The sequence below is a fragment of the Lonchura striata genome, chromosome 2 (assembly GCF_050655825.1).
Source record: "Lonchura striata isolate lonStrDom1 chromosome 2, ASM5065582v1, whole genome shotgun sequence".
In the NCBI taxonomy this organism is placed as follows: domain Eukaryota; kingdom Metazoa; phylum Chordata; class Aves; order Passeriformes; family Estrildidae; genus Lonchura; species Lonchura striata.
The window spans coordinates 91,807,225-91,834,571 of record NC_140704.1 but is presented as its reverse complement, the minus strand read 5'-3'; the positions used below and the strand labels follow the sequence as shown (position 1 = coordinate 91,834,571).

The 27,347-nt window shown below is 39.0% G+C and overlaps 1 protein-coding gene and 1 long non-coding RNA gene across 7 annotated transcripts in view; one reads left to right on the top strand and one right to left on the bottom strand.

The window, feature by feature from the left end:
• EPB41L4B (erythrocyte membrane protein band 4.1 like 4B) overlaps window positions 1-25,989 on the top strand; it is a 167,866-nt gene extending 141,877 nt beyond the window's left edge. For 5 of the 6 annotated variants that reach the window (XM_077784967.2, XM_085571768.1, XM_077784973.2 and 2 more), the window contains 3 exons: window positions 14,914-14,982; window positions 18,848-19,011; window positions 20,606-25,465. In XM_077784967.2, the coding sequence (XP_077641093.1) occupies window positions 14,914-14,982; window positions 18,848-19,011; window positions 20,606-20,675 (303 nt within the window). In that variant the 3' untranslated portion in view covers window positions 20,676-25,465. Of the gene's footprint in view, window positions 1-14,913; window positions 14,983-18,847; window positions 19,012-20,605 lie in introns of all 6 variants that reach the window. The other variant, XM_085571769.1, reaches the window with a different exon arrangement.
• On the bottom strand, window positions 344-18,857 carry LOC116183237 (uncharacterized). The gene is made up of 2 exons (XR_004147810.3): window positions 16,331-18,857; window positions 344-12,246 (listed from the first exon to the last, which is right to left on the bottom strand). It is a non-coding gene; the product is annotated as an uncharacterized LOC116183237 (long non-coding RNA).
• Window positions 25,990-27,347: the final 1,358 nt, after the last annotated feature.

Here is a 27,347-nt window from a genome sequence, read left to right as displayed (position 1 = left end):
ACAGCTTAGTCAGAGAAAAATTTATAAATGCTTCACTTACGGTAAGCTACATACTGAAGAAAAAATAGGACTCTTGAAACTTGGGTGATATATTTCAGAATTAGGACCTTTCTTCTTTTACATCTTCATCACAACAACAACAACAACAAGTTTCTTAGTATAAGATAAATTGGATGTAATAAGTATATAATGGATTCAAAGGGGAATATTACAAATTATATTTCTCAAGCCAGCTTCTCAATTGCTCACTCAAACTTATATGCAATGGCCAATTATAAGCAAAAGAATTTGCAAAACAGTTTGTCTGTTACACATAGAAATAAGAAGGATAAATAGCAGCAAGCCGGATGTCAGATGCACATTTATTCCCAGTTTCAAGTTCATGCCCTTTAACTCCATATTAAACAAAGATAAAGCAAAGAACAGCAATTGCTAAGGCAAAAAACATCAATACAAAAAACATACAGCAACAGGCAATAAATCTAGTTCCATGTGAACTCAAGGAATACTCTAAATTAACTCATATTGCAAAGGACCATTCTTTTCTGCTGCAAGAAAAGGGCACCAGCTGGATGAGAACACATTGCAAAGGGGTGCACTGTAAGGCTCAGTCAAACTGAGCAAAACACATTTGACTGGGGATTTGCAGGAAATGTGCTTGGGGTCCATCCAGCACAAGGCTCCTGCGAGCACACAGCTTGAATTAAGCAGTTGCAGGTTACCTGTGCATCATTTAGGTTATATAAGGCACGTCAGTAACTAGGGATGGGACTTAGAACATTTTAGAACAATCATAGTCTTTGGGCAACCAGATAAATGGGTGAATACATAAAGAATTATAAATAGGACTTGTGACTAATATGTAGCTCTGCAAAGTACAGGGCTTTATTGGTGGATGCCAGTTTCATAAGCAGTCTGTTGAATTACTAACATGCAAGATAACTGAGTGTCAGGCTCAGAGACAGCCCCTTGAATCTTAGTTTAAAATTCACTAAATTACCTGAAACTCTTTTACTGCTATTTAGGGGTTTGCTATTTAGGGATTTTCTCCCATTCATCCATTATAGAAGCAGTCAGTGCATAAAAAAAAAAAGAGAATTCTAAAAGGTGAACTGTAAGCTTCTACATTTACTTTTTATTTTTCCTCTGTTTTAAGGAATTTAAATTCGTTGGCTCAATATATTTTCCCCCTGTTATCTGTATGCTGAGCAGAACAACTTGGTTCACTGTAGGTATATAACAGATGATGCAACACTTCTCTATTTCTTTAACTAATTTAAAGTGAATTCTCAAAAAAATAAAAAGATCCACAAAGTGAAATCCATTTCTGACTTTGCACCTGTGGACCCCATGACAAACTGGATATGATATGTATATGAGAAAGAAAAGCTTCCAAAAATAGGGAAAGGTGTCAAACAGAAAAAAGTACAGGCATGTAGCATATAATTCAGTTATTTTAAATAATCAATGGTCCACTGGCTAACATTTTAAAAAACTTGAGATGAAGGTAGGGTCAGAAGACAGTTTGGATCAAGAGGGCAGAATCTTTTCCCTGGAGAGATTATAGATTCTGCCACGTGCAATTACTTTTCGGTCACCTTTTGTGGTTTTTCATATGCTGTACTAACCATTCTCTGGCATTCCATGCCCCTGCTTTATGTTTATAGAAATTATAAAATGTGCAAATGCCTATCAGTAAATCTGGTTTCTGCCAGATCATGCAAGCAGAGCTGGTCCTGGAACTTAAGACTTTGGCTGGACTCCATAGCAGGGCTGAGCAGATGGGATCTCATTTGAGAAGATATTTACACCAGACAACTGGAGGATCCTGTACAACCTGTGTGCCTGCAGAGAGACAGAAACAGAAAATGCTGTGTAGCTAATGTGAGATGCTTGCACAGTGGTGGGATGTGTGCTGTGCCTGTACAATGAGTGGTTCAGTGGCCACTTCCAGACTTGCCTATGAAGCTGAAGGACTGAGGTTGTGGTGTCACAACTGCACATGTAGATGGGTGCTGGATGGTTTAATCTGTTCCAGCTTGGTGGGGCTGAACACTAACCCTAAAAACAAAATTACTTAGCTTTAAGTCAAATAATCTATGAAACCCCAGGGTTTCATAGATGGCTCTCCTGAGGACTGTAGGAGTGATAAAGTACATTTGCAAGCAGTGTAGTTTCTGGAGTAGTACTCCAAAAGGAAGCACTGTGGTTGTTGAAATTACTGTAAAGTTTGATCAATTTGTAGGAGATGTTATAAGATGTGCTTGACTGCAGTAATGGTGACCTGCGGCCGACTGACAGGTAAGGTCCAGGGAGTCTGCTCCCTGGTGATGGAGAGCATCTGCCAAACACCACAGACAGGGCAGTCCAAGATTATCTGTGTGCTTCTCTTTTTTGTACAATTAGTGCACTAATCATTTTTAGTCCAGAGCTTTTCTCAGTACCTCTGTAGTGATACAGATTGCCACAAGTTCCGCAGTGTTTAGGAAGTGCAGAAAATTGATGGTCATGAACATTATTGAAGCTTAAAAAAAGAAAAAAAAAAAAAGAAAAAAAAAAGAAAACTACCTGAAATCCCTTTCTCCTGCCTCCTCAGAAAAAAAAAAAAAAAAAAAAAGGATCATTCCAGTGGCAGCTTTCTCTTTTGCTTGAAATCAACATCAGAGTAAGTAAAAAGAATAAAGTAAATGCAAGCAAACAGATTTTAAACGAGCTGGCATCTACCTCCTACAGCAAGCAGAGAAGGCAAATCTTTAATAAAGCTTTTATAACCTGTGAATTGTTGTAAATCAGGTCTGATATGTTCAATCATACTTTTGCTCATCATCTTTTTTATTTAAGATTATTGCTTTACTTGTAAAGCAAATAGGTTCCATGTTCTGAGCAGCAGTAAGCAGGTGGACCATTTGCCTAAGAAGAATAAAAGTGAACAATACAGAGACAATGCTTTTCAGACATAAAGTATAAAGCATCATCTTTTTGTACTGGTTGAGTCTCCTCTTCCACTCTACAATAATCAATGTGATACAGGAATGCTCAGCTTCTGTGCAAAGACTGAAGCCAGATATATCTTTTTATATTTGCTCTCAATGAGAAAAGTACAGTGATGAAGCTATTATGTCACAAAGACTTTTGATAAAGGCATATTGATCACCTTTCTTTTGATCTGAGAAGTACATTATTCCTTTTGTCTCAGCAGCTGCAAAGTTCCCAGTTTCTCTTCCTCATTGTGATTAGTAACAATTGCATTTAGACTTCAGTGAGTAACTATTGTGTGTTTGTTTTCTTTCCAGACATCTAATGAATTGATATATGTGTAATTCTAATTCACATTTTTCCAGTGTGATAAAAAGTGTGATACTAACAGCTTAGCTGTTCTGTAAAATTTCAATTGAATGTCTTCAGGCCTCAGCAGAAAATGGGAGCATCTGCTTTCTGAACTGCTTTTTGACTGGCTGAGTGACTCAACTTGTAAAACCAGCAAAAAGATCAAGTAACTTTCTTTTTCATTTGCCACACAATTGAATAATCAGAACTGATAGGAAATACTTTTTTTCTTCTTTGATTAAAGTAAAATCTGGTTGTCTATATTTTCTTTTCAAAAGCCTATATTGGAAAATATCCTGAACTGAATGTCAAAGAGTAGTAAGATGGGTAGATAGAAAGATCAGGCCAATTTGAAATTAAATAGTGGTTCATTTTCAAGTAATGTTAGGTTATTAATTTCAATGAAATCACATTTCCAACCAAAATGTCATTTCTGAATTAGGCACTAATACTGCACTGACAAAGTGCTGATTGAAGCCTTTTAAAATTTATTTTTTAAATATAGAGAAAATTGAATTAGCACTACTTCTTTTGTAACACATTCAGTTTTTAAAAATAGGCATTTTCTGATGATAATTCCTAAGCAGTAACAGTCCTTTTTGATGAACCACAATTGCTACCTAAGTGACCAGAGATTTTCTCTTCTGGCCTACTCTGCTTTTTGCTGTTATTCACAACATGGTGTAAATTCTCTACTGAAGCATAGTATATGTTTTATTTTATGTAGTCTGTCTACTAGCAAGCAAAACCAAAACAGAAATACAATCATTGATTTGTGAGATTTACATCCAGACGGATCACTTGCTATGACTTTATACAAAGCCTAGTACAAATCTTATAACTCAGAGGAATGGCAATAGCAGAATAACCAGTAAGTCAAACTGATAAAATTGAAGTTTTTATAAACCTCAGCACATCTATGGTAATTCTATAGTTCTGTGCCTTGTCTCAGATATTGCAGAAAAAGAAAATTACCATAGAAGAAAATTGTGATTTAATTGTGGGAGAAAGAAAACAGGAGTTCCCTAATTCTAATTTATTACTTATCATGGTAACTGGATTGCAAACCAATGGACTCAGTAGGAAGGGCTCCCTTCTGTTCATATCCCTTATATGACCCTTTGAATAAATAAGCTAAACTGTTTTGACCTGAGGAAGAAAAATTCTACAGAGGTAGATATTCTATACAACCATCTTAAGCCTGATTAATAGAAAACAGTTCTTGAATACTTCTCAGAATTATTCCTTGGAACTTGTCCACAAAACCATCACTGTGGAAGAGCTATGGTATATGCTTTATGGTATAACATTCTTCTCATTTTCAGCAAACAAAGACCAAATGCCCCTACTCTCTAGGAGATACAGCCAGTGAGGTCAGGAAAGAAAATGTCTATAAAACTCATTTAGCAAGTTAATGTTATTTATTGATCCTTTGTCAAAAGGTTGACTAGAATCTTGCAAGTGCTCCAGTGCTGTGGAATGTCATCTGGCCTCTTCTGGCCAAGTACCAGATATTGCCAGGATGGATTGTGATGAAGGAGCTGGCCCTGCCACCTGCCATACACAGCCAGCCATGTGCACATGCTCTGCTGAGAGCCCTGTTGGCAGTGCTGGAGATAGGAAGTCATAGGAAGCCAAGCACAGTGGGCCTCCGACCACCTGAATTTGTGCACTATTTGGCACTCATTTCATGCTGCATCCAGGCTGAGCAAACTGTCAAAATTTATCACCACGAAGCTCCAGTGCTCACATGCAGGGAGAATCCATGTGTTTGCATCAGTGGCTGAGCTGCCCAGACTTCAAACAAAGCTTGTTCTCTTCAAAATATCTGTGGTCAGGAGAGCTCGCGTTTGTGTGTGCCTCTAAAGGAATTTTGCCCTTCAGATCTCTCCTGCCTTGCTGCTACTGGTTTGGAAAAAGGGTTGAAGAAACTGTGCTTTCTCTTTTCTTCCTTATCAAGAGCAGGGGTGGTGAAGCAGCATGGATAAAGATTTTTCTGTACATCTGCAGTGTGGCTCAGGTTGGGCATATTCCTGCACCAGGAACAGTTAGTTCCCAAGCTCATAGAAAGCACACTCAAAAAGTGCCAGACATAGGATTCCAAAAGAAACCCCAAAACCAAACCAAAAACCAAAACCCAACAATAAATCAGAATGGCACCCTGCTCTTAGCCTCCCCCAAGAAAAGAGAGTATCCTGGATCTTAGCCTGCAGCTATCCCTGAAGAAACTTAAAAGTAAGCACTGTAAGCTCCCTCATCATTCCCAAGTTATGAACCTGACTGGACCAATTTTTTGCTCCTTTTACATTTTAGAAGACTTCATGGTTTTTCTGAATTGAAGGAGTAAGCTATAATCTTCTCAGGGACCACAAGATCAGCAGAGGTTGCCAGACAACAGTGTTTTCACCTCATCCATCAGCACATGGTGCTGAGAAGGGGTATTCTCTTCCAGTGGTCTTCGAAACATGCCTCACAGGAAGTTTTCAGGCCCAGTTTGGCTTGCCTGTGAGCTCCTGTTGGGATGGGCAGGAAATTTGTGTCTAGGGACCAGGATCTGTTTGTAGCATTTTATTCATAGTGTATTTCTTCCCTTGAAGAGGTGCCACAAACAGATCTCTGGGGAACAGACTGTTATTTTTTGGCCTCTGTCTCATTTCCATTTTACTTTCCTGCTCCCTGCAACATTATAATGTTATTTGGCTGCCTTCACAGATATGTCTTTAATAATGGATCCTCTCAATCCTTTGCTCAAAAAACAAAATATGGAGAAGCAGAACTCTGCTCAAATGAGAACAGCCTTCTGGCATTGAAACTGCTGTCATTCCTGGGCCAAGCAGAAGAGTTCTGTACTTGTGCTCTTGGTCCAAAGGAGGTATTTATTTCCTAATTAAGGATGGGCAAGAGTGAGTTATGTGCTAATAGCCCTAATTGATTTGTTTTATCCCTTGGCTAGGACTAATCTCTTTAGCCATGGGACAGACCTGAGTGCAGTGTCTCAGACTGGGAGACTGGCTTTTAGGGTAATATCCCACAGACACAGAGACATCTGATGTATTTCATGGCGCTGAATTGGCACAGTATTACAATGCAGGTGTTTGAATCTGTATATGCCTAATGAGCTCTTGTGTTTGAACACAACTAGATTTTACTTGCAGTCAAGACAGAAACTTTGTGTTTATTTAATGCTTGATGGCTGGCAATATGAATGATTCATAGTCAAGGGAATGAGGTTATGAGTAAATAGGTTTTTATTTATAACATTTATCACAAAACATTTACTAGATATGGGATTTAATTTATTTATGCATGTATCTTAAACCAAGCAACACATTGGTTTCTACTGTACTTTCTGCTATGGACTTTCAGTTTCTACTCCAGCTGGTCTTGTTGGTAGGATCAAATAATTCTGCATCCACTACATTTAAAGAAGCAATACTCTGCTTCCTTGATGCATGTTGGAAAACGTGACCTATTATGATGGGAAATTATTATTGTCTTATAGAAGCTTAATTCAGAGTAGATGTTTAGAGTAGTGAGACAGCTGCAGCACAGCACAGCAGTCAGCACTCTTATGTGTACTTGAGATCATAACTTGTGAGAGGTCACCAGAATTTGTAGGCACATGCACAGATTAAGACTGCGGTAGTACCTGGGACTGGTCACATGCTGAAGTTGAAAATACACTCAAGTGTTCTTCTGTATAGATTTATAAATAGTGCATCAGTTTGTAATTTTAACTTTTTCTGCAGCTCCACTGACTTTAATCTACCTGTGCTATTCTTTTCCTTTATAATAATGAACTGTATAAACTCCTGGGGATTTATCAGAGCTCAATAGCCCAGAAAAATAGGACAGAAAATTGGTGCAAAGTATTTCTTACTATCTTGACATTCAAGGAGACTGTGATGGGTTGAGTTTCTATATGCTAAAGGACTTTCAGCCAGCTTTTGCTCTTACACAAGTAGTGATTGATTACAATCGAGAGACAAACTATTTGTTTGTGTTGGACTAAGGTCAAGCAGTACACTATTTGTGCCAATGTGTCATAACTTTTCAAGAGAGGAATGTGATCCTGAGGGCTCTAGAAAAGGGCAGGTGTGTTACATGGTTACTAATCAGCCTTTGTGGGAATGTTCCTGGATTCAAAGTGTCCATGTTAATAAGTCTTGACTAACTAAGTTATTGGGTGATGAGCCATCAGTGTCTATACTTAGAAATAATCGTGTGTGGTGAGGGGTGAGTTTTTCCATCTGGTACAAAATGCAGTCTGTTTGCTGGCAGTGAAATTGGGAAGTATATGTCTTACCTGGGGCACTCTCAACCAGAAGGAATCACAATACTCATTTCGTCCTCTTCATGTTATCCACCTTTAGTGACTTTCTTCTGTGAAAACAGCCTCCATCGGCAGAGATGCTACTTGATTTTGTTGGCTAAGCACATGGTATAGCACCTGCCACTGGATCACCGTTGATTTTATTGGTAAAAGCCAAGGGATAAAAAAGGTAACTTTGCATTAGCTGTACCAGAAATGCAACTAATGTAGAACTACTGGAGAGCAACCATATACCATGGGTAATTACTGCTTTCTAGTTTTGCTTCTTTTCTCTGTTTTAAACAAAGACCAAGCAAATCTTTAGTCTGCATTTTAGCCAACCCACCAAGACTGTGACATCATTTTGCCTTGCCACATTTTCCTCAGGGGATGGTGACTGGGCTGACAGCCCATTCTGTGGTTATGTTCTGCTTAAGCTTGCTCACCTTCACAGCACCAACGAAAGTGTACTGAAAATCCTGAAGACTGTGAGAGCATGGACACTGTCTTTTTTGTCGAATTTGAATTGTTCTTATTCTGTATTCTTTTGAAGAATATCTTCTCAAAAATATTCACAAGGCAAAGTTATGTCTTAAAAATTATCCAGGACATGCATTTTCTTCCAATGTGCTGTAGAGATGCTGGACTGATTTAATAACACTATTACTGTCATCCCTCATGCTCTCCCAATACCTTTGAAATCCTGTAATTACAGTCCTTATAGTGCAAATCTAGAGTACTTGATCCCTAAAGATAGCATAAGAAAAATACTAGCACCAACCAAATTTGTAGGGCTGTCCTTGTAAATTGTTACAGAAGATGACATGAAGATTCAGGATTATATCCAGAGCATCTTAACTACTGTGATTTAGGTAGACCAGCTTGAAAACAGTGTATAGTTTATATTGCAGCCACAAACTACTATGCAGAAAGTATCTGTGAAATGCTATAACTGCAGCAAATCCAAGCTTTAACAGAGACAGAACCTTCTACATCTTTACTCCCATGAACTCCCTTGACAACAATTTGGGAGACAGAAGTCACTGGAGCACAGTCAAGGACCCACGTAGCCACCTCCTGACAATGCCTCTGTGTTAGGAAGCATTGCACAGTGTCCCTCTAAGAGGAAGGAAGATACCTGATGGATAGGAAAGTACAAGCAGCTGGTGAGACATCAAGAAGCAGTATATGCTGCCAGGTCATGTTCCAGGACAGGTGGCCTCAGCCTGCAGCAAGGTCCAAAGAAGGGCTGGTGTACATCAGTGAGCAGAGGAATGGCAAGTCCACCATTTGAGGGGGCCCTAAGAGAACTTGTCTCATCAAAGATAATGTGGAATGAACATGGAACTGTCAAAGTAGAGCTTTTTTCAGTTCACCAGAAGGAATTGAGCAGTACCTCTCATGAAGGAGACTCTGTACTGCAGTACAGCAGTCCTGTGGAAACTCACACCAAATCAGATGAGTCAAAGACTTGGATTCACTTATGTGGTCCTTAGGAATCAATGAATATCCTTGTATTCCTTGAACTCCAGACTCCCCTAGTTTTTTGCAAGATGAGTAAGGGAGACCCAAATACCAGATGGAGCTATGACGGAGACTTTCCAGTGTTGTCTCCTCAGAGAAAATGACAGGGCAGGGATGTTCTGAACATGTAGCTTCTTCCTCCCTGGCTTAGTGGCTTGTGCAGAAACCCATCTTCTTAAGAAACATCTCATTTGGTGCCTCAGGGTGTTTTCAACAGGACATTTCTGCAAAAGTGCTCTCTTTAATGAGTGTGAACAAAATCTGTCTGCTGACACCAACACCTGGATATCAATTCAAAAACTAGAAAAAATCTTGCATCCCATGAAAAGAACGTGTACTGTGATGCAACACATGTGGGATTTTCACCAAGTATGGTTCACAGGGCATTAAGTTCACACTTTTTCCAAGACTAATTAGTCAATAGTATTGCTGATTTATGTTTCTGCCCTGTTGCAAGTTTGCTGCACTGTTTTGGTCTGATTTTCACCTTGTGCTGGCAGTGATTGTGCCTACCTGTCATGCTGGTTATGTTGCCACACGAGAAGGACATGAACTGGAGTTGACATAATCTGAGTGTTTGATCCTTTGAGCCTGAAACTGCTCCCACCCAAAAGAATTTGTTTGTCCCTGTAGATATCGCATGGTAAAAAATACCAGAAACTCTTTGGGTTTTTACATTTTCTGCCTCAGTATTCATTTCAGCCTCTGAAATGATAGCAGACAAGGAGCTTTACTGAAAAATTGTGGACCCTGGAATCTTCACTCTGGTTTTGGAAACCAGGCCTAATGGTTAACTGGTATTTTTTAAGTTATGTCACGTGACAGGACAGGGGCATGCTAGTGCGATATCCTCCAGACATCTCAGCTGATGTCCTTTTCTAATTTGATGAGTAGAAACAAGTTTCTGTGCTGTATAGATATGAAGGTATTCAACTTACATTATGTATTTTGAAATAAAGCATAACAGAATACTCCTCTGGTTCTATGTGTACCCTAAGGGCCTTATTTATGACACTGCTTCAGGTGTTAGCAGCTCTGCCTCTTCTTGATGCAATGCATGGGAAGTATTTGGACTAAAGTCTGTCTTCCATCTGGTCAGTATATAAAGTGACAGTGCAAACCCACTGAGATCACATGTCCTCACCATAGTGGCACAAATGCCTCTGGTCAGGGTGCAGGGGATGGCAGTGAAGCAGTGTCAACAGCAGAAAATATTACTGGACCTTTGTGGAAGGATAACTGTACCAGGGCAGTGATATTCCAAAGGCAAGGGAACATATCCAAATTAAGCTCACTCCTCCTAAAAGTAGCACTTTTTTTGGCAAAGCAAGGAATATTTGTAATATTCCCTTCTGATAGAAATACCAAAATAGCTGATTTTATATCAATTAACTCAACAAAAGTTCTCTTTCTTTATCTCCTTCTACTTCCATTTGTTTATATGAGAAAGTTACATTTTTTTTCCTTCTAACTCATCTAAAAAGTGTTTCAGGAACATGCAATTGTATTTACTGAGATTTGAAATTTCATCCAGAAGAACTCTTTGCACAAATGCAAAGAAAATGAGAAGATTCCTGTCCTTTTGTCCTTTTTCTTCTTTCACTGTTCTTCATTCTCCCTTGCTATATAAATATCAAGGAAAATCAGCGCTGTTAATTATTTCTGGCTGTGTCAAAGAGTCCTCCAAGATATTGGAGGAATCCACTCCAATGGACAGCAGTAATGCAATAAGAATCTTTGAGTACTAGCAGAAAATTATCCACAGAGGAACAAATTGCTTTTTGTTTCCCCACAAAAATCAATGGGACTTTTATCTGACTGGTTTTCAGACTTTTCACCTTAAAGATTACTCAACCATTGTACTTCCCTTGAGACTATGCCAATACTTTTTTTTTTTTTTTTAATGAGAGTCAACTGTTCTTTTAAGCTTAGTAAATTCTCAACTTGCCAAGGTAAATATTCTAGGCAAGGAGCTACTTGTCAGAGTAGTCCTGCTATGATAATGCACCCTGACCTTTCAAGCAAGGGGCATTTCAGGTTATGAAACAAGCCCTGAGCATGTAAGATGCTGCTGGAATGCCAGCCTTCACTCTCTTTTCATGCCATGTCCCTGCAACCTGACAGTGTCTCATGGGGCCTGCCTTAAAGGTTGTTTTATGCTGTGACTTTGGCTGCAAGACTGTTGTCACTCCTACAGAGAGAGCAAGTGTGCTTGAAATCAAGTTGTGTACTTAAAAGCCTGTCTGTGCTGTTAAGGAGGGCACAGCTCTAACATCTTTTTGCTCATGCTATTTCTGTAGCCTCTGTGACACCAGCTAGTCCCTTTTGCTCTTGTGGAAGAGCCTGACTGTACCATAAAATGCCCATCTGAGTAATGTGGGTGACTGCTGCTCCATCTGCCACGACAGGAATTGTGCCCAACTGTGGACTTTAAAGATGTTGCTTGTTTTGTTTCATACCAAAGCAGACAGCAAACCTCACTGTTGTCTATAGGCAATCCATGCACTGACAGCTACTGTGTTTTACTTCTCTGAGCAGCTAGAGATCAGCTTCATGAGATCAACCTGTCCATGGAACTGCCCACTTCCTCTTCCCTCTTCTTTTTCCCTTTGTGTGGGCCATCCCAGGTAAAAGCTGGCAGCTGCTGAGAGCCTCCAGATGCTGGAGGAACTGCAGATGCTGAAGGAACTTTGAAGTAGGTGGTAGAGTTGGCTCTGCCCTTCTTCTGTTCTCAGTTCCCAGGTGGCATCTTTCAACTGATGCTGCCATGACAAGGAGAAGAAAGCACCTTGGGAAAGTTAAGAGTCTGCTTCTTCCATGTGAGTTAGGAGATCTTTAAAGGTATGCTATGTCTTCCTCCTAGGACAGGGAGAGAGGCTTTGTGGGGAAGGCATAGCATTTAGATTCTGGTCAGGGAGTTGTTTTGCTTTCTGAGATACTCTGAGATTTTTGACTTTACACAATAAACTCAACTCCAATGCAAGGGTAAGGAAGAGACTCACCCGTGATGCTGCTTTCCTTGTGTGGTGGGGTGGGAATCACAGGCTTTTCTTCCCCCTTCCAGGTCCTGGCAACTGCTACTGCTGGCCATGGTGAACATTCAGGAAAGTTAGGTCAAAGTAGGTGAAGTATATTCCTGGCTGAAGAGACCTTTCAAATGTCTAAATCAAGTTTCACATAAACCAATTTTTAAAGTGATGTGTTCCACACTACTGTCTCCTCATCCTGCATATCCTCTTTCTGAACAATATTCTTGAATATATTTTTTTCTGCTATTGTATGGATTAGGATGTTATACCAACTTCCTGCTCAGAAGAGCCAAGGCATTAATAGATAAGAACTTCTTGCCAATGCTAAAGAGGCAACAACAGTGTTGTCTCTGCCTTGCCTATGGAAACTGGCAACAATAATTTAATCAAGGCCTGATCCAAACCAATAAACTCTGTTGTACCTTTCAAGTAACAGCAGCCTGTTCTCAGAGGCAAAAAATATGGAGGGAAGAATAAATACTAAAAGCAAAGTGGGATGATTTGTTTGTCACTCTTAAATTGAACATTGAACACAGGTATGGGTTTTTTCCCCCTTTGCTCCCTAATTTCTCTTTCCACTTTGTTTAAAAGGACAGAATTTGAGGGGTTTATAATCCAGGGATCTTTTCATTTGTCAACATCGTCCTATTCTCAAGATTAAAACAGGACAACACACTCAGAGAGGGACTCACACTGATAACTAAACCAGATTAACCATTTCTTGCCCTGTTTTGATACATAGGTAGGCCTCATGCACATCCACAGATTGAAGTGCTGGTTTTGCAAGAGGGTATTCTGCATGGCTGTGGGTCACAGCATGTGATCAGGCTGACTCCTCTTATGTGCCTCTGCTCCCAAATCTCAGTGGACGCTCCAGTATTCTGCATAATTTTTCTTTCCTGTGTTCAGTAACTGCTTCATTTCCTTAATGAGACTAACCAGCAATATTGGAAAGATTTTAGCTGTGGGTTATCAAACTCATATGGCACATGAGCAACCAACTTCCCATCCCTGTTTGTCTTTGGCTCAAAGATTTTATTTGTAACTGAGTACACTTGTACTTTGTACTGTAACGTCATATTGTAAACCCTTCATAACCTGAGAATGTCAGCCTGGGATCATGGGTATTTGATATCTCTCAAAAGAGTGAGATATGCTACAGCTGTCCAGATTTGGCTCTGGGTATAATGTAAAAAACCAAATTTGTGAGGAGTTATTTTGTCAGTCTAATGAGTTAGGTTCGATCACCAATACAGCAGACACAGCTACACTTTGCTAGTAAACATGAATATAGGATTGTAAAAGGACTGTAAGACTTCTTTAATAAATTTGCATGGAAAATTGCGATTTGAAATAATTTCTCCTTTGCAGAGTTGTTAGCTAATTTATGCCTGTGTAATTGATTTACAAACACCTTTACTCTGTTAAAAAGGCATTTATATGCTTGGCAGTATCTTTGCTATCCATACTCCTCATGTGTAAGAAGCCTGACAATTAATGCTAAGCTTATTTCCATATGTTTGCAGAAGCAAGCCCACAGATAGTTGTTAATTTCCCTTGGTACCCTTACAAGCCAATATGTTTCTGCTATTTTATTTGCAAAATAAACACTGTACATTTACTTAATTACATTTGATGTCATAATTCCAGGTTTTTCTTTGGCCTACAGGGGCTCGGGGCCCTCAAGGCAGCTTTCCTCATTATTAGACAACAGTTGTATAGCTGTAGTTAGTAAATTGTGATTGAAGACATGCATAACAAAACAATTAACAGCAGTTCCTATAATAAATTGAAAAACACACCTTTACAGTGAAAAATATAATTTTCCAAAGGGAAAGCATGAAGTGCAGTTCAAAATTCAAATGTTTATTTGCTATTTTGTCCTCTGTGAATGAATGAATAATAATGTCTGCATTCTAAAAAGGAAAATGAGAAACAGCATTCACAATGAAGTGGGAGAGAGATTGTTGCTACTTTTAATGTCTTTTTAATTTCAGCTAATGTTTAAAACTACTTTAAGGGCAGAAGTGACTTCCAGCAGGGTCTAGTCACACCAGTGACTATATCCTCATGAACCAAGCTCTCTTGGCAGATGGATATGTTGGTCTCTCTCCTCTTTCTTTCCATGCACTTTTCAAAAAATCTCCAAGGGTCATCCTTTTTCCACAGCCCTCTACTCAACACAGGGCATCCTAGTTGCCTGAAACAAACAGTTGTCCCCATGGTTTTTTAATGTATGATTTTCTTTTGATCCCACCTTGTGTGATTGTTTTTCTTCTGTAGCAACTGTGTAAGTGAAAATTTGGAAGTCTAAAAATATTTAAAGCACAAGTTCCTTAGCTATAGTTCCTGTACAGCAAAATTTGCTACTGCACTTCATACTGCATATCTTAAAATGTAGTAGTGGCTGAAAAAAATCACATAATAATTCTGGTGACAGAATTGGAAGATATATTGTGTGCAACCAGCTTTGTATTTGCTCAACATATTTAATTACATGGTAAAATTAATTTATCAAGTTTTCATATTTATGCTTTGACTATTCATCATCAGGTTTCTGTGTGCATTTTTGGAAGGGTCTTTTTTGGGTCTGGTCCAAGCACTGCTGAACTGCTCTGATTTGTTGGATATGTCACTGTAGTTGCAATGCTTTGCTGCTTTTTTTTTCTTTTGCATTTTTATGCTCTGAAAGTAACATCTTTTTCTTTATCTTTTTTAAAGATAAAGACATTCCCTGCTGATACATCTAATCCTTTTTTCGATCCCTTTACAACAGTACCACAGTTTTCTGTAAGTAGAACATGCAAATAAAAAACTGTGTTTTTAACACAATTCCAACTGATTTTTTTAAGTGTCAGAAATCTATGCACTAAGCAGTCCTCAAAAAATTAAAAATATAAATTCTAAGTTGAAATTAAGAATATGAAGCAATTTAATATTCCTATTATACAAAATGTTGTCTGCATTCAGACATTGCTGCTTACTAGACAGAGGACTAAAAGTTAAAGGACAAGGTTCACCACTAATGAAGTCAGTCCCAAAATGTTGTTCATTTCAGGACTGTAGAGGACACTGGTGAAGCTCCATAACATATTTACAGGGAGCATTAAGGGAATGGGAAGATTTAGTCCTCTGTCCAGCAATTGCATGGCCTCCTGCCTGAAACCGCCTGCTGTGCCATCACAAAGCGGGCCCTGATTTTCATTGAATGTACAGCTGAACTTTAAAGAATTATAGTTAGTGTGTGAATGACTACAATGGTATCCTTGTACAAACTCTCATGTTTACCCAAGAACTTTAATCCAATATTGAACTTCATTGTTAAATTTTCACAGAAGACATGACTTAGGGATTTTGATGAGGTAAACTACGTGCAAACCGAAAACAATTATCTGACAATTTAAAAAGTAAGTATGATAGAAATCTTGCTTTGGTGGCAGAGGCATTATCTAATAAGTATGATTAAAAAAGTATGACAAAATTAATTACTCTTTAAGAAACACTCTGCTTATAAACTCCATGTAAAATTACTTGTAATTTTAAAGTTACATTTGCAAAATTAAGCATTTCAGGCTTTGACCTTAAATTTTACTGGTTGCAGCAATCTATATCTGGCATATAATCCAAGATAAGTAACTCAATTCACTGTTGGGTCATGTGAAGGTTCTGTCTGTATTTAATGATTTAAAGAAAGAGGCTTTTCTTTCACAATAAACCTGATCATGTGATTTTATGTAAATATGTTTTTTCTCCAAATAAGTACTTTAAAGCCAGAGTTAGTTAGCCTTCCCAAGTTGTGTAAGTGCCACAGTTGAGCTCTAATTAAATGCATTTGAAATTACACAGGAATGTCACATCAATGTTTCATTATGTCAGCCAAGTCCAGACCATAAGATTGTGATATAAACTCACCCAAAGTTACAGTGCTTCTGTTTTTCACAGTACTCCTTTATCTAAGCAAAATAATGCACCCCCAAAATTGCTTTCCCACTAATTAGTATTGCTTGTTAGACATTATTTTTTTGTCCCTGACAGTTAGGATGAAAGCAAAATTTAGGAGGGCTATATAACATATATTTTCATTATATGGGGTGTCAGAACTCTTAAATACAAACAGAAGGTATACCAATATACTTACCCACAGAAATTTCCATATTGCAGAAAATGGCTATTTCATGGCAAATTCAAATGTTGATTTTTTGTTGTGTTCTGTCCAGAGAAAATAAGTAGAGCAAAATTAAGACTAATTTTTCTGAAATCCCATCTTCTTCCTATAGATTTCCATTTCCCTGGACAAGGTGGAGAGAAAAACTGAGATCACAAATATTTAAAATACCATTGCAATAAAAACTGAATTATGTATGATCCACCATATGATCCTGTACATTCCTTTTAGTGAGTTATGTACAAATATCTGCAGTGAGCAAGCAGCTACCCATGGGACTGCACAAAGATGGGAAAACAATTAGGAGACTTAGGTAGCTTTGGTCTTGTGTTTCCCAGCCCTCTGTCCCAGCCCAAAGGGAGGCGTCTCCCCACAGCAGCATTTTAGATCATCCTGGTGCAGTGCTGAGGGCTTGAAGAGAGCCACAGGCAGGAGCTGTAAGGGAAGGGTAGCTAGGAGTTGCAGGCAGATCTAACTCTGAATGCTGTCCAGTCACATGCAGACCCAGATGGTATTGTTTGGTTTTGGTTTTTTTTTTTTTTTCCTTTTTCCTTTTTTTAAATTATTTTTTATTATTTTCCTTTTTTTTTTATTTCCTTTTTCCTGTCCTTTCCTTCCCCTTACCCTTCACTTCCCCCTCCCTCCTCCCCAACTTGGAAGAAAACATTGGAATGTTATTAAGCAGGAAAAGGATTATGAATAGTGATGTTTAGAAGGCTTTACCTTTCATGTACAGTTTCAGATTTGGTGGTGTATATGCAGTTGTGTTGATTTGATCAGATGAGAAATTAGATGACTTGGTTACCTGTAATGTTTATATATAAGCTTCAACTCAGAAACTCTGAATTTCAGAGATTTCCATAATAAAATGGCAGACATGATGGTCATAGTCTCAGACATGTTAGCCACATAGATTTAAATTAATGAAATTATATCTGTTTAGACCAGTTAAATATTTGGCTTAAGTGTACTGTGCAATCAGACATATATCTAAAAAGATGCTTTGGATATCTACTGTAAAATAATCACCCAGAGCAAACACACTATGGGACTCAAGGCAATTCTTCAGCAAGTGTAGTTTGTCATCACTGCTGATTCCAGTGAGGCTGGGAGAATGTGCATCACTTCAGAGTGGTGTCTTTTTCTCATGCCACAGCGTAAGATCTGGCAGTCCTTGGAGCACAGGGACACCAAATTTCATACCCCTGCAGTTTGTAAGGTTGAGTTTTAAAATTTGAATTACAGATAATTTGAATAGGTCCTATTAGCCATTAATTACACAGAGGATAGTTTCTTTAGTTGATTTTATGTCTTTCCATTTTACTATTTTTGTGAAATTAATGGAATTCCTTTTGCTTCAGAGGTTATTTTGGATCATTAGAGAGGTGTTTAAACATGTTAAAAAGTGACAACAAGCAAGCAAACCTAACACAGCCTAGGAAAGCCTGGGATCAAATAGTTTTCCCACTGTTTAAACTAAGTTTGTGAATCACTTGCAGAGGGTTGCAGAATTTGAGAAATAATTAGACCAAAAAAAAAATATTTCTCTTGAAATAGCTGCTTTCTTATGATGGTCACTTTTCCTCCTCCCTGCCTTAGACTCTGAACCAGGTTCAGAAGAAATATTCACCAAGGAAGAAAGGTAGGATATAGATACCAGTAGGAGCATGTTTTAATGATCCTGACACACTGACAATTGCAGTTGCTCTGTATTCTTCCCAGGTCAGGGTCAGACATGCACCACAGGCACTAGCTGCTGTGGTTTGGCATAAAAAATAGCCCAAGCCAAAAAGCAAAACAGGGCTGTTTGATTTTCAGGGATCCTCCCCCTCTGGTTGTAAAAATAGCCCTGTCTTTGATATAATATTGTTGCGCTGAAATATCTCACCTAGAAGACAGGAGATGGTTGCTTGCTGTTTGTCTTAAATCTGCACTTCCAATATTGCTTTAACATTGCCTTTCACTGGATACTGAAAGAATATTTCTCTTGAGGCATGTTTCAGTTAGCAAAAATGGGAAAGAGATGGAGATTTTGAAACTAGGAATCCCAGATTCCTAGCTGTTAACAAAACAGAGTAGTTAGAGGACCTACTAGCAAATTGTATAAGATTCCTGAAGAACATTCCAGAAATCTCATGTTGTCAACATTCTGCATAATTTTTAGGGAAAATACAATAATGATAAGTGTCACTCTCTAAACTGATAATGTTTTTTACTTGAGTGCTGCCAGTCCCATACGTGTCCTCTCACTCAGCGCATGTTGCAATCAGGCTGGTCCCTCAGGCATCAAAAGAGGTGGCTGTGGAGCCTCTGCAGAGGCTGCACTGAGAGATTTTAGCCACAGCCTCCAATTTGTTCTCATTCTTAGTTGCTGTTACTGTGTGCTTGGCAATGAATTGGATAGTGAAGGATGGTGAGACCAGTAGAAGCTAATCTATAGTTTTTTCTTTCTCTGTGTGTGTATACATGTTTTTTTTGTTGTTGTTGTAGGCAGAATTTGGAGACAGCAAATTACAATGCTGTGGGGTGCAGTCATCTCCTAAGATTACGCTGGTGTCTCCATCACCTGTGCTGAGGTCTCTGGCAGAGACTATACCTACTCCAACAGTCCAGACAGTATATACGTCGCATAAGCCCATTTCGCTGGCAGACAGGTACTGTGCAGTTCTTTCACAGAAATACTATGATGTTTTCTGCATTAAAGGAATCAGCTTGATTTCCCTTTTTCTGTCATAATTGCCATAAAGTGTCATTTTCTCTTCTATTAAAAGATTTTTGCTTGACTACTTCAGAGTAGGTAGATTATGTAAAGAAATATCTGTAACTGATACTTTCATGCTCTGAGATAAAGAAAAGCCTGTCTTAATTAACTGCTGCAGCCAGCAGTGTACCATTTCTGTGACCAATGGCCTGGAGACAAAAAGGTTGTGCAGATTTTCCTCAAGCAAGTCATTTTGTCTGAACCACAGAAGTTTTGTTTTAATAACTGCTGTTGCAATTTTTTTTTGAGATTAGATGTTCATGGGTGAAACCTGAGTTTGAGAAATGTCTGTTACTTTAAATGAAAAACAGGCATTGGTTTTCTTTCTTGTTCCCCTTTCTCCTTTTCTTTCTCTTTTAGTTGTGTCAAACTACAGTGGTCTTGTAATTTCTCAGAGAATCAACAAGCTATACCACCTTTATACAGACAGATTCTTTTTGGTTTTCTATTCTTTCATCCTACTGGTTTTGCATGCTGGCTTCTTATTATATAATTTCATCAAAGCTGAAATTCCCAAGCTGATAATTTACTGAATCTAAATGTAACGATGAATATAGTCACTACTTCTGGAGCACAAATAGTTCAAGGCTTGTGAAGAAAAAAGTATTTCTTTGATATAATGATGAATGAATCTTTTATGCTTTTGGATTCACAGTCGATTCTCATTTTTGGTTGTTAATTATTTCTTGCAGCTGGTTAATTGCACCTGCACACTTATTCAACATTGCTTACTCATCTAAAAAAATTATCATTTCAGTGAAAAAGTAATTCTGAAGCTGTAGTGCTGAACTCAGCTTCTATAAGATGTCTCGTGCCCAAGTGGGTAATTCTACCCGTGTTTGTACATGAATGGTCTGTAACATTTCTGCAATGCCATTTAAATCTCCAATCTATGTTACAATAGTGTGAGATACATAACTTTCAGAACAGCATGGTAAACAGTATCAGAAATGGAGTCACTAAACCAGGGCATGTTCAGGGTTACAAATCCTCTGCGCTCCGAAGTGAATTGGTGAGAGCAAGGACCTCAGGCTCTCCTTATGGCATCCTGATATGTGCAGGACTGCGGTAAATTCAGCATACCTATGTATCTATGTATATAGATATCCCTCAATATCAGATCACACCAAGGAGCAGAAGGCTGTAACAGCAGTCTGTCATAATGGCATTTGCTGTAGCTGCTCCATTTTTAGAATCCTTGTCCAGCTTCCTTTGAAATCAGTAGCCTTTAATAGGGGTTAGATGAAATTATAAACTCTTTTGCCATATAGATCTTTTTATATGCTTCTTATTGCCTCTGTTTGCTCATCAGAAATATCAAGCGATACTTGTTTTTGAATCAGCCATCAGTTATCAGCTTTTTCAATGAATTGACTCTGACCCTTTTTTCCCCTCCTCTAGTATTTTGAAAATGTTAATTATTTTAAATTGAAATCTGAGACTTATTGTTGTTCCCATAATTGGCTGTTTGTGCATTAATTACACAGTGCTGAGACTCTGAGGCGTGAACTTGAGAGAGAGAAAATGATGAAAAGACTCTTGATGACAGAATTATGAAATTCGCACTTCCGTCAGATGGAGAATGGATTGGGGCCTTTCATGTGCCTTCTGTCTGTTTACATTCCTCTGCTTCTGTGTACTCAACATAATGCATCAGGAAAATGTGTGATATTCCTGGCTCGCCTGGATTCACCACGGTTGGTTAAAATTACGTCTTGGCTAGACTTTAACTTGAAGGAGTTCCTTTATTCATTTGCTGCTGGGAAATAAACCTTCAATCCTTTCTCTCTCCTGAGATTTTATACTATTAACACAATTAATTTCTGGTTTGGTTTTGGTAAATCTAGGGCAAAGAGGATCAGCAAGGAGCATACTGATTTCTATTGGGAAACACTGTTCTGTACATATGTTAATAAGTGCACAGAAATTAATGTTATGCAGAATATTTTGATAGTAACATAGAAAATATGTCATTTTGTACAACTGAAAATTGCAATGAGCTACTGCTATTTGTTAAGAGAACCATTTTTAAAGCAGAAGAATGATTATTACATCCTAACCCCAGGACTGTTAGTCTCCACAGATTAAATGGCTGTCTTATTATTAAATTCCTAACCTTAACCTTCCCTCACAGATATAAATAGCTGCAAGTGGAGGACACATCCCACCATACAGATATACACACCCAATACTCCCTATAGTTTATCACCTTGACCTAAACCTTCAACAAAATCTTACCGTATTTCCATTAATGGGTAAAAAAGATCCATTGTTTAAAGTAATTTGCTACTGACTTTCTAGCTTGATACTGACTTTTTTAAAGCAAGTAAGGAGCTTTACCTTCTCCAGTTTGCCTAGGCTTTAAGGCTAGCCCATGCTTAGACGTCTTCTGCCCCCACACTGAAGGTTGCAGAGCCTCAGTGGTGTGGACATAGCTCACATAAGGAGAATTTTTTCCTTCCTGGGTAAAAAACCACCTTCCTTACTGACATTAATTGACTGGTCCCCTCCAAGAACAAGAACAACGATCGTTTAAGGAGTAGCTGTTCCTATACCCATATTTTTAACTCTACTAACCAGCATATATGTCCCAGCAAACCTGTGGAGGGCTATACACTCCATTCACCTCCAACACCGAAGCAGCCTCTACATCCAGTGGAGCTATCTCAGGCATGAAGTGGGGTGGGTAGTCCAACACTAGCAGAGCCACAGCTGCAGGGAGGGAATTAATGGTATACAGGTAAAGCTACCAACTATCTCCTAGGGAAAAAAAAGGTCTCTTTCCCCGTGTTCAGTAGTGCAGGGTCATCTAGAAAACTAACAATATCTGACTGTCAGCTACAAGGTATTCTTTCAACAGGAAAGCTTTTGTGCATTTTGTATGGCTGAAGATGTATATTTTTCTGTTTCTCTGTACTCTATGTTCTCTTATTTGTATTAAGATAAAATATTGCCCTTCATTTGGCACTGATTATGATGGCTTTATCTCAGCTTAAGCAGTTTGTTCATGTGGAGGCTGGGAAGTGATTGCTGTGAGACTGGGTTTCCTTCAGAGTTAGCTTCTGCTGTTTTTCTAAAATGAGAGTTCTGGAGAACTTCGTAAGACTGTGGATTGCAGTGTGAAGGTATAAAATTACTTGTCTATTTTATATTTGCTGGGACAAAAAAAAAAAAAAAAAAAAAAAAAAAAAGCATTAGGCTTCCCATTTAAATCTACCAAACACAACACTTTCTGATTGTCATAAACTGGGTCAAAATACATGGCACAACTGTTAGGTAGAAAATCACATTACAAAATTCAATCAAGTGGCTCAACATGAGCAGTGTGCACAAGGAGCCACAAAACCACATCTGCACTGTAGATGTAAGAGCATTCCATTGACTTTTCTGGGTAATCAGGTATGACTTGTATGCTGTCCACCTGCTAGTTGCAGTGCCAGGACACTTCTGTTCCTTTTGTTTTAATGCTCCACTCCATCAATCCAGGGTTCTTAAAAATTGATTAGAAAGATTAAATCCCTGTGAGGAAATTGGAAAGGAGGGGAAAATGCACAGACACAAAAGTTACAAAAGTAATTTCCTATTACTCTTTTCTCCCCACTTCCCAGAAGGTATTGATGAGGGAGAAGCAGCAGCACACTTTGCCTTTGTACAAGTGAGTGTGAGTGTTTTGAAGAACAAATAAAAGAAAAATTTAACTAGAAATGCTGGCTTGGGAGAGGAAAATGAAGTAAGGTTGAGAATAGCAAAGTGCTGACTAGCTCAATCTGGTTTTCTGCCTGTTATGTTGTGTTTGAACTGGCAACAGTTGTGTTTGAACTGGCAACAGTTTCACAAAGTTATTGTCAAGGAAAACCCAGGAAAAAAACCCCAACCAAACAAACAGAAAAAATCTGAATGCACCTTTCAGTCATACTGATTGCGAGGGAGCGGACTTTAGGAACCCCACAATATGCCTTCAGGTTTGGGGGAAAAACAGATCCATGTTAGGACTGTTTGGTCTCTTAAAGCAAAAGCCTTTAGCAAAACTGAATGCCTGAGTCAGACTAGCCTACAAGATGTTCTGGCTCATAAACAGTCTATTAGTTTATTGTTTTTAATGCATCATTTTTCTTCCATTGTATAAAATTTCTTCAGCTGAAATAGTCAGAACTGGAAAACCAGTAATGTGAACCAAGGTTACCTTACATGCCCAACGTTTTATAGCTGAGGCATGCTCTGGGATAGCTGAAGAAGGGCAGAGATTCCTCCTTCATTGGTTCCCACCAGAAGAAGAGGGAAAGGCTCATGTGGCTGCTCAGATTTTGTGGGACATTTTCTACAGAACAACTCCAAGTATGTTGCCTTGTCGTGTTTTAGTGTCTTATCCACTGGCTGCCACTGTTTCCTATTCTGCAGTCTAATGGAACTTTACTAAAACTGTTTTACTGATATCAAACTAAACTTATAACTGTGGAATGTCATCATCTTGTTCTTTCTTACTATGTACCTTCTTCAGCCATGCTTGAGCATCTCAGTTTTCACATCCTCTGAAGAAACACTTCTGCCTCACCTCTGGTTGGGAATTACAGTGTTAGGACACCTGTTACCCAAAACTGCTGTGAACAAGACAATGGCAACATGAACATATTGCAGAGGGGCAGATAGTGCAGATTTTCCCCTACAATTAAACTTTACAGGTGTTAAAGGATACTCTGCCTGAAGGTATGTCTATATATTAGTGCAGAAGTATCTGAGCTAGCTTTAAGCTTGCATATGTAGTTGTGGCAGCATGAAGCCCAGCACAGGCTATCATTATCATGTACATCGACATGTGTAAAGATAACGCATTTGAACAGCAGCCTTCTGAAGCATGGTCTCCAGAACTGGTGACAGTAAAGGGTGGCTGAAAGGATTTTGTCGCTTCAGCTCTCCTGAGAAAGGGTTCATCTCATCCAATATTAAAATGCCCAGCTCTCACCTGATGAGCGATCAAAGGAACTGTCTTCCGGAGGTGCCTCTGACCTAAGTGTCTACCTTTATAATGATTAAAGTTAAGTGAGATGAATCCTGCTTTCCATCCCTCTGGCTAGGTTTACATTGCAAACCCTTGCTGACTCATCATCCAGGGCTCAGCTTCGAGGTACAATTTGTGGTCAGCCAAGCTCTGCCAGTGAAAGCCTTGAGAATTAGGCGTAAATAAACTGCCAGATATATCCTTTTGTCAGAACAGCTTTTATCCCTTGTGGGGGAACAGAGAGCTGGGATAACAACTTACAGTGACATAAGTGCAGAGGCTTTGCTATAGTCCTGCTCCAACTGGGAGTACCTGGTTGATGAAATCTCCTGCTATAGCCACGCTGACAAAGCTAATCAGGGGTGGCCCCAGCTTTTCACAGTGCCCCCAGTGATGCTCTGGCCCCGTCAGCAGATCTCAGCTTTTCAGCCTGAAGTCTCTAAGCAGTGGAATGCAATGTTGTCATGTTTGGGTGATTCCAGCAAAATTTATTGGCCATTTAAATAGCTATGCAAGGAGTTAAATATTTTCTCATTTTGCAGTCTCTTACGGAAGCCAACAAATTGTGCTTTGTTTTTGTGTGGCTCAGCTGTTTCCACTATTTTGTTTTAAAAGTAATAACTGAGTTTTCTTTAGAAATGTTGGTTGAGATTCGACACCTCTCTCAGATCCAATTGTGTGGGTACACTTTTCATGTTTCATAGACCCTGGAAGTGCAAAATTTGAAAATTAACTCCTCCAAAGTTTCAGTTCATGGCTTCACTCTCTTGCAACAGGATGCCTTTGTGCCCATTTGAAACAGAGCTAGCAATGCAGTGACATGTTTAATTGGAGGCAGCATCATGTTTTGTTTGAACTGTTTACAAATAGCCTTTGCTTTTATTTATTTTTTTTTCTGAACACATTTCTGGTTCATTTGCTACAAAAAACTACTTGTAATTATGCAATGGAATTTTTTTTCCTTTTCTTTTTTTTTTTTTAATGTCCTAATGTTCAAGGAGTTTGCAATAAATATACTGAGACTGATCTGTAATTGCATGTAAGATTAGCCTCACAACTGTGTTTTGTAAAGTTAAGTGCCGTAAAAGAAGCTATAGATGATATGGAGAAGGAGGGAAGATATAGAGTAAGTGGAGGAGAAGGCTTCTTTGGCAGCTGCAGCATTGAGTGGTGGGTAGCAGCTTTAAAGCAAGACTGCTCACACCATTTTGTTTCACCTGAGTAGCAGCATGTATCATCAGACAGTGTATGATGGCATTTTGTTGAAAACATGCCTAAAGAGAAACTTTTACGGCTCCGCTGTTTACCTGTTCCTGTATTCATGCCTGCAATAAAAGAGATGAAAAATAAATTACAGAGTCTGAGCAATTTGTAGTCAAAGCAGTCAAACCCAGGAGGCAAGGGGCAACATGCCAATTAAAGGAAACATCTGCTTGCTAGGAAACTGTATCCACTATCATATAAAAAATTATAATGCAAAGAAAAAATTGAGATATAATTTCTTCATAAAGCCCAGAGGGTTTTCTCCAGCTTAAAATTATAGTCTACTGTTGTGGTGTGCCAATCGTCTGCAGGGTCATTAGGTGGGGCACACTTTGCTGAATACCAGAGCCAGAAAAACACTGGCAGGATTAAGGTAGACAAACACAAAGCTTGGCAGTTTTTTGGGCTTTCGTTTAGGGCTCAAAAGGCAGCAAAAAGTATTACTAGCATGGAAGGGGTGGGGAGGAATACTCTACACAGGGCTGAGAGACACCAGGTTGTTAAACTGCTCCATAGAGGAAAAATTTAAAACATACCCACCAAAAAACCCAGAACAAACTAAGCCTGTTCACTGTAATTTTTTTCAAACACAATTAAAACATTTCACTCAGATTTTTGCCCTTGATTTTGCCTTTCTTTCAATATCTAAATGAGAAGTTGCTTCAGAATAAAACATTTTCCTTTCCTTCTAAGATCTCTAAATCTCTGATTTAGAGGACATTTTGACATTAACTTTCCCAGTGCACTTGGGAAATGATATTGCAGCAATGTTCACCCCATTTTCTGAGGTTGCCAAAACTCTGTATTCAGAAGGAATCTGATCCCTACCATATTTCTCCATCTGGATCTTCTTCTATTTTTATTCTCTGTGTGGGGAAATCAGAGGAGCAACAGCTCAGCGTTCTTCCAACTCTGCTCAATTTATACCAAGAACATTGATTATCCAGACAGCAAACCTTGTTAATTAATTCTCCTTCATAAAGATCTTTGCTAAAGAACAGTGTTCTGAGGTGCAGTGGAATGAAAAGCTGTGCACTAAAAGGTCGGCAAATACTCTTGTGGAATTTGGCTGTAATGGAGAAGCGTGGGGACTTCAGATGTAAATCTGAACAATCTTTTGGTTAATTATCAAATGACTGATCTGTGAGACTGAGTGTGAAGTCATTGAGATTAATTCTCTATCTCTGGGGACATGCTTTCTCAAGCAGAAAACAGACTTTGCATACAGGCACTGTTGAGTTGGGGCAGGGGCACAGTGAGGCAATGGTTTCAGTCTGTGGTGCAAAAATCCTGTGGCAGCAAGGGGGTAGGAAGGCACCCATCAGGGTGCAGACACAGGCAAGGTGAGGGAACCCCAGGCCTCAAGAAAGACAAAGGCCATGTCTTTGCCAAGTACAGTGAAGCCTTTGGGCTGGTCAGTGCTGGGCCCCATGCCCAAGTACTACTTGACCTGAAGGGCAGCCCTGCAGCAAACCCTGAGTCATGTTTGTTGTGGCCAGATGTGCGGGAGGATACACCAGGGAATGAGGGAAATAAAAGACCAACTGTTGCCCTTTCCCAGCCATCCCAAGACAGGTTCATGGGAGCATCCCAGCTTCTGGTGTCAGATGAGGAGAGCAGGCTTGCCCTTTTTGCGAGAAGCTGGAAATAAGAGCAGTTTGGCTGTGGCATCAGATGTTTTTGACAACCCTGACCATTACAACTACATATTATGTGCTGCCAGGAGCATATTGGGCCTGTGAGATATCTCCTCACCAGTCTTTAGGGTCTGTGATGGTCAGGAGAATAGGGGGAAACAGCAACAAGAAGAAACAACAGCAAGAACAGCAAAAACCCACACTGTCACCTTTGGGCAGCCTGATGGCAAACTACTACCTAAAACATTATTTGCCTTTTTACTTTATTCTAAAATTACAAATATAAAATTGCCTCATTACATAAGCAATATGCAATTAATACTAATTATATTG